General features: G+C 42.3%; 1 protein-coding gene across 3 annotated transcripts in view; it reads right to left on the reverse strand.

Annotated features, from left to right (window-relative positions):
* The window catches only part of TPP2 (tripeptidyl peptidase 2), a 58,983-nt gene that overhangs the window by 4,797 nt on the left and 40,321 nt on the right, over positions 1–13,865 (reverse strand). The window contains exons 23-28 of one of the 3 annotated variants that reach the window (XM_006042240.4): positions 13,582–13,660; positions 11,668–11,706; positions 6,388–6,539; positions 5,209–5,305; positions 4,172–4,302; positions 791–998 (exon numbers count right to left, since the gene is read on the reverse strand). In XM_006042240.4, the coding sequence (XP_006042302.2) occupies positions 791–998; positions 4,172–4,302; positions 5,209–5,305; positions 6,388–6,539; positions 11,668–11,706; positions 13,582–13,660 (706 nt within the window). Of the gene's footprint in view, positions 1–790; positions 999–4,160; positions 4,303–5,208; positions 5,306–6,387; positions 6,540–11,667; positions 11,707–13,581; positions 13,661–13,865 lie in introns of those variants that run through there. The other 2 variants (XM_025262603.3, XM_006042241.4) reach the window with 2 other exon arrangements.

Consider the following 13,865-nt stretch of genomic DNA (forward strand, 5'->3'; position numbering starts at 1 on the left):
AAACAAACAAAAATAAACAACACACCCAAGAGTCTGTGCTGGGTAAGAAGTATTCCACTGACTTCATTTCCTTTATGTCCAGGAAAGAGAAAGGCTGGACCGCTCCTGCAGTTACATAATCTCTACCCTAAGAATTATGGCTGAGTGCCAGAAGAGGGATGGTACAGGGAGGGAGGAGGGAGGAGGGTTCAGGATGGGGAACCCATGTATACCTATGGCGGATTCATTTTGATATTTGGCAAAACTAATACAATTTTGTAAAGTTAAAAAAAAAAAAAATGCTTCTATAATGAAAATCCAAAAAGCTCATCCAGGTTACTTTTTCTAAAACTAGGTTTTAAAAACTGGTCAGCTATAAATCGAGGTGGTATCTACTCAGCAGTTAGAGCCTGGAGGGAAATAACAAACACCGGAACTAACCAGAATACCCTCACCTCCAACCCTGACAAGTGAGCATGTGGACAGGTGTGGGAGGCAGAAGACAGCTCCCAGGTGCCTCTGTTTGGGCTCCTACGTAAACAGCGTGACCCGAGCCTCCAGCTCCATATACTCTCTCCAACTCTTTCCAAACTAGCGTGGCCATGGCGACCATGCACACAGACAGAACAACGGTCAAGTGGTCTTCAAAGCTGGGAAGCCAGGGGGACACCTCGCTAGGACCGTGGCTTCTTCAGAGCCCAGCTCAGCTTCCATCCATGTACTCTGTCCTCTCTGGTCAGCCTGCCGGGCCCAAGAGAGGCCTGGGACACATCCTCAAGGGCTGGGCCCAAACAAAAAGCAGAAAGGGTACCTTATTGTCAAAAAGATCGGTCCATTTGGTCGTCTCCCAGAAGGTCTCCATCAGAGAGTCCAGCGTGCTCTCTCCTTCCTCCTCTCGCCCCTCCGAGTCGCTCGACACGGCACCATCTTGATCCTGGGCCTGCAGAAGGTGGTCAGCCAGGGCGCAGCCTTTCCGGCAGAGCGCATCTACCAGCGTCGACTTCTGCTTGTCCATGTCACTGCACACCAAGCCCAGAACAGTCCACAGGTCAGTAACACAGCATTAAGAACACAGCCTCTTCTGAGATTAAACTCATGCACCTTTTGCCTGAGCTTTACAACACAGAAATATCGTACAGCCCTGGATAGTTTGCTGGTGTGACAACATAAGCCATGTATTCACACGCACAGATTACATGAGTGGGGTCGCTGTGCTTGGTTGAAGCAGCATGCCATAGGCAACAGAGGGGAGAGTGCTGGGTTCTACATTCTGTTGGCTACAGAAGTCTTAGAACAGCATCTTCTAAGTGTTTAGGCTTCTCGTGAATATCACTTATTACATATTTCTGTAGTTGTGAACTTCTGTACATGCGCAGAAATGCAACGCTTACTCTGCATGTGCCAGCAAGTGTTTTCAGTATTCTAACGTATTAACTCATCTATACTCAGAATAATTCTGTGAGTAAGCGACCACCAATGGCCCCCCATTTTCCACAGGAGGAAACTGAGGCACAAAGCGATTAGGCGATCTGTTCAAGGCCCCAGCCAGAAGTGGCAGGGCCAGGACTCAGCCCTGCGGTTGGTCCTGCCACTGCTGCTCCCATTCCCGAGGTCCCCTGCTTTCCAGGCAGGCGTCTCTGTTTTTGGATGTATTCCAAGTGCCCAGAATAATGCCTGGCACGGAACACTCAATAAACCGTTGCTGAATGAAATGCAGTAACAGCCTACACTCTGGGGAACAGCGTGCGCTTCAGAAAGCTTGCTTACTTGAGGCACCCTGTCCAACTTGTGTGCAAACAAGGACTAAAGTGCTGAGATGACGACCAGAAGGCACTCAAACACAGGACGGACAAGCTGTCTAATGATAAGGAGGGAATCTGAAGGATGCAGAGTGAAACGCGCCCCATATGAAATCCACAGGGACTACCAAGTCAACAGTAATCAGTACAATAGACAACTAAAACGAGAAGGGAAAAAACCCCCAACAACGCAGTAACCTGCAACCTAAGCTACCCACCTTGATACATTTGCAATGCAGATGAAATTATGCTGAAAAGATGCTTAAGAGTTTATCAGCAAAGAGTTTCAAAGTTTTAAAAGAGCCCACTCTTACTCTTTTCATGGAGACGTTGCCAGGGACCTGACGTGCTTGGTCACTCTGGACTTGAGAACAGAAGGACGGATGGGCTTGGGGCAACTATGCAGCTTTTTATTTAATGGGGTCCCCTCACCCCCAACCTTGTAGATGCCAGGCAGCATCTGGAACATCTCAGGAGTATTTCACTTGTGCTCACAGTAACTCCAGGAGTCAGGTACAGGCACGGCGCCCACTCTGTGAAGAAGCAGGGCCATGGAGCAAGAAGGAGCAGGCATGGCGAGGTCTGGACATCTGGTCACCCATGGCATCCTGACCGACTGTGCCTGCTGCCCCAAGAAGGGCTGGAGGACGCAGAGGGTGGAGGCCAGGCTGGGGGGAGGCTGTGCCGGACAAGCCGGGCCTGGATTAGGTCACCTGTAAGACGCCCTGCTATTTCTACATTTTCTGATCCAACAGTTCAGATTCCATATATCTGGAATATTCTTTTCCTCCCCTCTTCCGATAACTGACCTGCTCAGATTAAATAGCTATCATTCCATTAGGTTTTTCCCTTCTCGAAAATAAAATAAGTCAGCTCTCCTTCCCATAAGCCTTCACAATTTAAAATACTTCTTCTCTCAGTCACATTCTATCTCACCATTTCATCTTCCGTATTAGACAGTACATTTTCTAAGAGCAGAGACTGTCTGGTTCTTCTTTTTTTTTTTTAACATTCCTCTCAAGGGTGTCCTAAGCAGTGTTTGCTCAATAAACATCTCTGAATCAAATTTAGTTAGGGACTGATAAAGGTGGCAATAGATACATTTGAGGAAGCAACTTCAATCAGACACTTTAGTGGCCAGAATAAATTGTAGTTTAAATGTAATTAAAACTTAGTATTAGATCACCTAAAAAAATTAGAATTTTTAAGATTACAAAATGGCTGTCTTACAATTGTTGACACAAGTTACTTAAGTGAAAAAGCAGCTTTGCATGGAAATGAGAAATTAATGCTCCTAGGAATCCCTTGTACATAACTGGCAGCTACACTGTCCACTATTATTAATTTTTTTAGACACCCAAAACATTTTGTATTGAGATATAAGTCAATTCCACTATAATTAGTAACAAGAACACAGCGATGTTTCAAGAAGGCTCCGTGGAAGGATGCTGACAATGGCCAACCGCTTATTTTGCAAACATTTTATTCTGCTTGAAAACTGCTGCTTGTAAGATTCGTAAGACCTTTATCAGCAGTATGAATGATGTAATGCCAAGAGTTCCAGCAGTTTACCATCAAGCATTTTGTATTTAAAAAAAAATCCTGACTGCAGCAGGCAGAATCTCGAAAGGAAATGACTGTCCTTTCAGGCAGTCTGCACAGTTCCTGTTTATTAGTTTATAGCAACTCTAAGAGAAGGTGGGACTTTCTACCCTTGTCAGTTAAGGACCCTGGGGTTGGAAACAAACCCAGGCGACAGAAGTGACTCTGGACGATCCATCAGGAGATGAAGGCAGGAGCTCACGAAGGGTGGACCGTCACAGCAGCACGTGCAAACACTCTCACATGGAAGGAAACTAATAAACGCACAAATCTGGCTTCCCTTGTTTTACATATCACACTAGGGTTTATTACGGCTAAACTATAATCCCCCTTCTCAAGTATTTCTGTCAACCCAGTTTCATAAAACTGAGGTTGCTAGATAATAGTTTTAAGCTAATTTTCTTTTCATATTATTAAGCATTACAAGCTGAATTTGGAGTGTGTCATGCTATTATTGGTCAATAAAAGGTTGAAAAGTTAGTTTTGTAGGCTGCTATGTGCTTCTCCGTATGTGCAGTTCACACAAAGCCCCAAATGGCTGGACTGCATGATGACAGTCACCCTAGTCTCTCCACACGACGGCACCTGATGCTGGAGACAGCCCATGACTGCGCTTTCTCTTAAACTACTAGAGAAAACGACCACCAAATATTCAAGGATGGAGTGTCCCCAACCTGATAACTCTCAACGATAAGGATATAAACAAATACCAGAAAAGGAGGATATTTTCAATAACCAAAAAAAGTAACTAAGAAATGAGATGCAAGAAAGAGTATTTACTGGTTAGGTACTTTTTTATAATAGCTGCATCAGGCCTGGGGTCAGTCTTCATCGCAATATAAACTGCTAGGGCTGTTTGATCTATATGAGAAATTACAGCATTTGCAGCTTCAACAATTTCATTCAGTCTTTTCATTCGTTCCTGAGGAGGAAAGAAAAGAAGAAATAAGAAAAAGGAAGTATCTGTGAGCAGCCGGGCTGTGAGGAGTGACAAGCGCGGTGGTGCAGGAGCAGGCGGGCTGGCAGGCCAGGGCCGGGCGCCACCTCCCGGACTGACCTTCATGACCGCCGGCACCTCTAGAGAACCTGAGCGCAGACGGGGAAACACCTGCCCCTACACTCCCTGCCGGCACTGCACAGTAAGACTCAGCCAGAGACCAAGCTCATAGAGACATAAACTGTTTTCTCCAAGGCAACCCTTTTCCCGGGTATCTTATCACGACTTAAGAAATGTGATTGGCTATGTTACCCTGGTTGCACACCACATGCCAACAGGAGTAAGAAAAGCACTAGCTGATGAGTCTCACTTTGAGGACTGCAGTGTGGCGGCCCCAGGAATCTGCTCCCATCGGTACCTTCTGGCTCACGCTCAACCCTTCAGGACTCTGAGCTGATCAGGGCTATAAGCACCATCTACAGCCATGGCTCCCAGCGGGAGCCGGTCCAGTCAAGACAGCTGGGATCTAGGACAATCGTTAAACACACAGGAGGATCACTCTGCTTCTGCTGCAGCTGCTCAGGCTTCCAGGAGGCCAGGACCACTGCCTTCTGCTTCCAGCTGTTTTCAGGTCAAGGCCAACAGAGCAATCTCCTCTTCCTCCCGTTGACCGAACCAGACCAGCCAAGAATATTCGTTCAACCAAATGATATAGTAATGGCCAAGTCCAGAGCTTTATGAAAATAGCTCAACAGATCATTCAAGGTTGAGGAAACATGTTTTCAGTCACCAGGAAGAGATGATCAGGACTGGATCTTTATTTCAAATGCAAAATTATGTAATACTGCAAGCAAAGTAATACACTCATAGTAAAAAATAAGCATGCCCAACCTTTTCAGCATCCAACTGATGAAGTCGTGCAACGTACAAAGGAAGGTAATTAGGGTACGTTTCCTTCAATTCATTATAAATGTCACTAGAATCCAGCCTATGGAAATAAGAAAGAAAGAAACAGTCATTATTTAGTTCTTTTAGAAAGAAAAAGATCTGTCACTCCTATTTAATACTGTTTTGAAGCTCCAGTCAATAACCTAGTGCATCAATCTGAAATATAATTATTGACAAAGATTTGCAGGTAGTATAAATCCATGTCTCTAGAAAACCAAAAGAATAAAACTGAAAATTATTTCAATTATGAGTTCAGTTAGATGGCTGGACAAAAATAAGCATCAACAGCTTTCCTACAGACCAGCTACAACTCAATTTATTAAAAGGAAGTGGAAAAATTTCAAAAAGAGTTAAGATGAAAAGATCTAGAAAGGTCTAAGATCTACAAAGTAGGAAAATTTACACTTTCTTGAAAAATCTGAAGTCTTGAATGAGTACAGAGACAAATGTTGCATGTTCCCAGCTAGGGAAGCTGAGTAAACTATATTCTTGCTGATTATATGGTGGGAGGAACAGCAGCTGAGGTCGGGGTTTGCCACACTGGGTGTGATGTCACTGCTTCCCAGCGTGGGCAGGGCCTCGGGGTCTCAGCGGTGCCCCGCCGGGCAGACCCTCCGCTTCAAAAGCAGGGGCTGAGCAGGAGGGAGCCCCTGTGTCTCAACCAAATTCACCCAGGACTTGGCCTCAGCAACTGCTGTTCCTCCATTGTCTGCATGTTCCCAGGATCATTTCCAGATGCTTGAAAAGGTGGTTTTAAATTTGCTCATAACCAAATAGTAACTGGAAAACCAGGATCCGCCCACCTGCTACGTGTATAAACACAGAGACAAATAACAACGGGACACTGATGATCTCCGCAGAGTGGGCAAACAGTGACAGGTTTTCTTTGCACCTTCCAATAAAGTTCCCTTCCAAGAGCAAATGAGGATAGGATTAAAATAAAAACTCTCATTACAAAGGGGAATTCAAAAATAAACAGAATTACAGGAAAAATTTAAAAGCACCCACAATCCTATTCACTGTTGACATTTCTGAATACATCTTTGCATATATACTAAGGGCTGTTGCAGCTGGGAAAAGAGAAGTAAACACTTGGAAGATTCAAAGCCATTTAGAACTTACTTTGTCATCCACTGAATTTTAAGATCTCGTAATGCTTCAGTAAACTCTTCTTTTAAATCTTTCTCTTTTTCCGAGTCTTTTTCCTTGTCCTTGCTGCCGTTCTTAGTCTTTGTTGGTGGAGATATCAGGTAGTAATGAACAGGGATTACATCCTGTGGAGAGAGTCTTAAATTAACACGCATAATTATTTTGCTTACTTAGAAATCTTCACTAGTTGAATAGCACGTTAACATGGGCTGCACCTGAGCGGTACTACATTGCACTTCGGATTCTAAGGGCCACAATGCATCTCAAGTTCCAATCTGTGATCAAAGTAATTTTCTCCCAAACTTTAGAGAGATGATGCTTCTACTATCTCCTTTAAAACAAAGGAAATAAGGACAAATTTTTCCCCATGTATGTGTATTTGGTATTCTTGGTTTTCTGTGAAAGATTAACTACAAAAAAGTGCTGAGCAATCACATTTTATTTGAGAAGGGAAATTAATTAGAATTGAAAAAAGGAAAGATCCTCTTTTCTAAGTAAATTTAAAGAGAAATTTCTTTCTTTATTCAACTGAGACCCCAAGACGTGCAAGGTAATTGCTCTAAAACAAAGCAGACAAGGGCCTTCAGCGCTGCGGGAAGACAGCCAACAAATGGGGTAACGGGTGAGTAAATAAACAACTTGGGTAACGACACAGAGTATCAAGAGAACAGACCAGGGTGAGGGCACGGTGTGACAGCTGGGTAAGGGGGGCTGGTGGGGAGCCTGTGTAGACAAAGTTGTTAACAGAGACAGTCTAAGGAGCTGATGTCTGAGCTCACGGAGCCTCAGTGACCTAAATGAGAGAACTGCAACGAACCTAAAGAACAGAAATGAGGCGGGGTTGCAGGGACAAGACGAGCACGGGCAGAAACTTCAGCGGGGGGCGGCAAGCGCAGGGCGAGCTGCTGAGATTCGGGCGGTGGCACAGGGAGCCGAGCTGACAGGACACGGTTAGAGAGGACGGGGGTTATTCTGAGCCCAACAGGAGGAGCCGGGCGCAAGGCAGTGGCATGATCAAAGATCTGTGCTCTTAGCTGACTAACACTGGATCCTGGATGGATGAACCATTCTGGTTGGCGCTTAAGAACTCTTTGATACGATATTTGGAGACTGGATGACAGAGGGCAAAAGTGGAGAGAGAGCGGAACAAGTTGGCAAGAAGCCCGGTTTCCTGACACAGCTTGGAAAGGAAGAATGGCTGAGCGAAGAAATGAACAGACCGGGGATGCCCCGTGAGTGCAGGGCTGATGGTGTCTGCTGGGGTGCTTAAGACGAGGGGCTGGACGAGACCAGCAGGGGTGGAGAGAGGGAAGAGGGTCGGCCCTGGCGTGGGCCACAGTGCTCCATCACGGGGGGACCGTCTGAGGCCACGGAAGCCCCTGAGCAAAGCTGGTGTGAGACCGAGAGGGGCCGGCTTGGGACAGCTGAGAGGTGGCATCGGACGGAAGAGGGAACTGTCAACCTGGCTGCACAGTGGCCATGGGCACTGACGGGGGAGTGGCTGCAGGGGAGGCGGGCAGGGGGTTGGCAGTAAAGGCCGACTGAGAGGGAGTCGAGAAGAGAAGGGGAAGTAAACAGGTAGAGATAGTTCTGAGAAGTTCTGCTTTGACGAGAGCCCGTGTAACTACCTCGATCTGCATCTATTTCATCAATGTGTACATCTACTCTTGAGAAAAGTTAACGTGGTGTCTGGGCAATGACATCCCATGTTACACTTGCTGTTTTTGACCCAATAACTAGGTGGCCCTAATTACATCATTATGAAGACAACTTCTAAAATTCTATCTTCAGGTTTATAGTAAAAGCGGTGCTAAGCTAAAATCTTATATGTGTTTTCATTAACAGAGCTGCTACAATTGAAACAAGTGGCACTTCTGACGTTTTTAAGGCCCCTATCACATAATTTCAGGAAAAAACTCTGTACGGGTTGAGCCACAGAACAGTACTGGCTTCATGTTTCCTAAAACAGGCTTTTGAGGTGTGAATGCTACATAAAATACGTCCATTCTGACAGCTTCCACAATTAAACTTTTCCTGGGGGTACCGTAATAGGAAGCACGGGAGCTACTGTGTAGCAGTGCTAATAAAATAACAACTGCTGTTTCAGGAGGACTCACTCAAAGCACAGAAACCCACGGATAGGGAGCAATCAAAGATATCCACTCTTGGCCATTTTGGCGCCACGCAACCTCTGAGGTCAGGGGGCCAGAGCCCGTGGGCAAAGGGCTCCAGAGACATGTGAGCCCGGGGAGAGGAGAGGGTCCCTGCCACCACCCTGCTCGCCCCTCCAGGTTCACTGTCCTGGGTGGGCGCTGGCCTGCGCTGGAGCCAAGTCAGAAGTGCTGGCACCCTGGAGTCGATGATCCGTCACCAGGTTCTTACAGGGACAGACACTTGGTGTCATCTGTGTAGCAGAGGCCGCACACCTAAGACTTCGAGGGGGAAGTGACTCCAACCTCTGCCCTACTCCCTTGGAGTCACGCTCCTGTGCGGTGCTGGACTTGCCCAGGGGAGGGCACTGGGCAACCAGCACTCCCCCTGACCGAATGTGCGGCCCCTGGGGACCCCGCCTCCTCGCCCGAGCAGGGAGCGGGACAAACTTCAGGAGGAAGCCTCGCTGCTGAGGCAACGCCTCCTCTGAGGCCCACAGGTAAGGCTGGCTAAGATGTTTCAATAAAGAGAGAAAACAGTTGAATTTAAAATGAACAATCCATTCAACAGAACTGATGATTAACAATGAACTCTAACAAAGATCTATATATAGATAGAGAAAAACCATATATAATAGCAACCATAAACTACACTGAAAATGCAAGAGACGGGGGAAGTTAATGATGAAGGATCTTGATTATGTAATCAGCATTATATACATTAAATATATAACAAATCAGTAATTATAAATGTTAACACTGTCCCATAACAAAAGTTCAAGACAAGCACTACTTTTTATTATTAAATATTATGGACATGGCAGTTTTAATCCCCAACCAAAAAAAAGAAGTTATTTTTCATTTATTTTATCATGGTCATCTGTTCTTTTTGTCAAAACATATTTTTACAACTCAACTTCTAAAGGGCTTAGTATAGGGTCAATTTAACAGAAATAATTTTATACCATTAAATCAAAAGAAATCTTGATTATGATTTAAAAAGACAGTCAAAAAAGACTATTCAGAGCAGCAATGCTAGAAGTTTCTCTACAGCAGACACTTAATAGTAAGCGTTTTTTTTTAAGAAAAAAAATCACTCCAGCTATTCACAAAGAATTTCAGCAGTGTTTGAATTTATCAACAGTTAGAAAATCAAACCTATCTGCCAAATCAGTAACTATTCTTTGGACAATAAAACACACCACCATTTAAATTCTGGTTCAAAACATAATACCTTTATCTCTTAAATTATTTAAAAAATATAAATTCAAAATTTTAATATCTTCACACAAAGTAAAATAGCTATTTTAAAAATTAATATCATATTTGAGTGCTATTTATGATGTTAACTATATTCTTTCACATTACAATGAACTTAAAAATGGGTAGCATACATTTTCAAATCAAAAGTCACTGAGACCCAGAGGACAAATCCACTGAACATTATGTACAAAAAGTTGGTATTTTGTTCAGGTGATAAATTATATATATATAAAATTTTATAATATATAATTAAAATAGAAACTATATATTTATATAAAATATATAATATGAAATTACAATTTATATACATTTATATTACATAATTATATAATATATATATAATTTTATCATTGTAATGCGATTAGAAAACTATAAAAATGATTATTTTTAAAATAAGAGCGTCCCATGCACTTGCACTGAAGACGTGGGAGAAATGGAGGCGGTGACTCCAACTATCAGCTCTAGAAGCTTCCTAACCACAGGAATAAGGTTTCTATTCATATGATAGTTTCTTATCTCAAGTAATCTAATACTAACAAAATTCACCAAAACTCCCAAAAGACCCAACCAGACTACACAACGGGAAGAAAACACCCGCCCTGCCTTTGAGACCTGCACCGTCTTTTGAGTAGGCAGAGAAGGCCTGCCCTCATTCTCTGAAGCAGTGGCTTTCAGGATGTTTTCAAAATGAATCAAAGATCAGCTACACACAAAATGAAATTACAGTTTTGTGAGTCTGATGAACTGACACTTTGTTTCATTCTGTTTTTGTTTTAATGCTGGTTAAGTTCCACTGGATGAATCTGCATGGCCTTCAAATGGGTCAAGATGCTCAGCTGAGGAATGTGGTCTTCAGAGAAGACCACATTCCTTTATCCCCCTGTGGTGCATTTCGTTTGAACAAAGTCTTTACCGTTACATAGTAATACAGAATTTCAGAAGTCATTTTAATAAAGACAATTGATATTTTATAAAATGGTGATCCCCATTTTCAGATCACTGTGAATTTTCTAGATCACTAGAAACAGCATTATCTTTTGTTTCTATCTCAAAGCACTAACTCTCACCCTGCAGTACTTACTGCCTGAACCATACATCTCTACAACAATGCATGATGTCAGCAGGTCCTCACCAAAGAGCTTAGTGAACATGTAACCTCTTCTCTAAAGTAGACTTGAAGAAGAGTTTTTCAAGTTAAATTTCGCTCCAGCAGCCAGTCAAAGACTGTCTTAAAAAGCAGCAGGGGAGCGGGTCAGGTCACTTACTAGTCATGGTCTTAAGCTCTGCTCGTGCTCAGTGTAAGTTTTAATTTGGGGCCAACAGTTCTTAACTCCTGTTCCTGCTACGTCCGCTGCTCTTTTTGTCTCTGCCTTTCTAGAACTAAGAAGACGCAAGGGCAGGAAATACACTTCACTAAATATTTTAATAATATTTTATTAATCAAATCATCCCACTTAAGAAATGTCTTTAGACTTTAAAAATAACTTTGTCATATAATAGCTAAAAAAAAAAACCAACACATTCATCTCTCTATATGATTTTAGAAATTCAAAAGTTCAAGTATTATTCCTTGGTCATAGGTAGAGTACGAAATGAATAGTATTAGAGTTTTCTCTATACACAAATAAACCAGGGGTCTTCAAGAAATTTATGGCAGGAAAAAACATTTCAGAGAGCAGTATGTCAACACTGATAAGCTAAAAGCATTATACTGCAGAACTTAAAGAAAGGAAACTAAGGGAGAGATTTTTTTTAAAAAGATAATAGAGACAGAAAAAGAAGTTTAACTAATATGCAAATAAGGCTTTAAGACATCTTTTAAAGAGCTGACAATCAGTACCTTTTTAAATTTTCCTTGTCGTTTTGCTGCAGACTGCCCCTGGGAGTTAGAAGGACATTCTGTAAGAAAACATGCAAAATCTACACAGGATGGTGGCACCAGCTCTGCCTAATTCTCTTCCAGCCTCCGTTCTACCTGGATGTGTCACACAACTTACAAGGGTCAGGTCTGTCACCAAAATGGCAGGCTTTTAAAGAAAGCAATCCCGCCACTTGAATTGTTTTTTTTGGGAGTAAAAGTGCACTCAAAAATGTTATTCCTAAGGGTCAATGTATTGCAACAATTTGTAGAGCAAAATCCCATCAGTTATCAGAACAGTTTTGAAGACGTTAAAAGTTAGCTGACGGTTCAGAGCTGGATTTTCAAGGACATCACAGCAAGCACACACGTCCAGGCGCTAGAAGAGCATCATTTGAGGTGACTGGGAGCGTCAGGGAGGAGCAACACGGACCACAGTTACCTTCGCCACCGCCCAAAGCGTAAGAAGCGCAGCCCCAGACTGAGGTCAGATGAAATAAACAATGTGCTGCGAATGACAATTAACTCTATGGCTTTAGGTTTCCTCAAGAAAATCTACCCTGGTAAGTAATAACTACAGTCAATCCCATCTGCTTATAATTTAATTTCACAATGGCCTCTTCAAGAATACAGTCAGGAAGCAGAGCTCTGAGTGGCTAAAAGCGAACTTCCACGATCACAATACTCTTCTGCCTTTCTCATCACAGGCAGCGGACGCTTCAGAAGAGTTGTCTGGATGAGAAGCCTCGCTGGTGAGGCCCCAGAGCAGAGGCAGCAATGTTTCTCTTACCGGAAAATGAAATCTCCCTAAAAAAGACTACTAGGACTTCTCAAAATTAGTGCATCTATGAATTCCAGTAACTACTGATTCACTGCACATTACACTGAATGTCTGTAACTTATACTAAAGTACACATAAGCAAATAGTATGAACTGAAATAAGACTCAAGAAATGTTAGGGAAAACGACTTCTAAGGACAAAAGTCCTAACTGATGACACTTCTCTGTTAGCAAATAAACCATCTTTGGTTCAACAGTGGTTAAGAAACGAACGAGCATACTTGTTGAGATGTTGGAGATCTATCCATTTTGATAACAGCACTCATAAATTCCAGAATTAAGTAGTAGATTTACTTTGTAAGAACTAAAGCTGAAGAGAAATATAAAATTCTAAGAACGACAACTTTTATTGGCGTGGAGATGAAATGACTTTATGACAAAAGGAGATATACCTATATAATAAACACTGTTCTTACAATAAATCTGTAATGAAAACAGATGAAAAGCAAAACAGATACCATCAAACCCAACATTTACCTCTAAAATATAACAACCAGATATGTTTTTAACATGAGGCGCAATTTTGAAACTACAACACCAAAAGAAGAATCTTGCAGTTATCTCTACAATTACACAAAATTCCAATAAGAGAAAGATCTGTGCAAGTGAAAATTACTGCTTATTAGCAATAATTGTTCTGACTGGTTTTTAGAAGTCACCCAAGAAGATATGATTTTTTCCCTGTATCCACACTACTACATTCTTAAAACTCAATAAATTCTCTAATTTTAAACATCCCATTCACTTAAGACAAGTTTGATCTGGATCTATGTATTTCATGGGAAGTTCAAGTACAGTAACAGTGCAAGACAGGACAGGCTCAAGGCCCAAGAACTTAGACTTGGGAAAAAAGAATACTAAATATATAAAAATACAACCAAACATTAATTAACCTTTACTAGTAACTTGGGGAAAAAACTATTAAATTTCATTTTCCGGAGAGATCTCTTTTACTGTAATATGGAATTAATTTCCATTTTTAAAGAAAAGGAAATTTTAGAACAGGCAATTTCAATTAAAAAAAAAAAAAACAAAAGAAACAAAAAAACTACTTACAGCTTTCTTTCCAAGTTCAGTCTTTGACAACGTTAAGGATCCTGCGAGGTAGCACCCAGGTCCGGCCCCTTTAGGTATTCTAATTAGAAGATTCAAAAGAGGAGAAAAGGAACAAAAGAGAAAGTTTCACAAGGATAATTAGGGGGAAAAACATCACAACAACTGCATCCTGAAATGATTCCCTTAGCTAAGATTTCAAAAGCCAAAGGGAGAAATAACTTATCTCTAAAGGGGCATGACAACACAGTGTAAGTATAGCCTCAGGCAATAAACTAGCGCTTAAA

This window comes from Bubalus bubalis, chromosome 13 (assembly GCF_019923935.1).
Source record: "Bubalus bubalis isolate 160015118507 breed Murrah chromosome 13, NDDB_SH_1, whole genome shotgun sequence".
NCBI classification, from domain to species: Eukaryota; Metazoa; Chordata; class Mammalia; order Artiodactyla; family Bovidae; genus Bubalus; species Bubalus bubalis.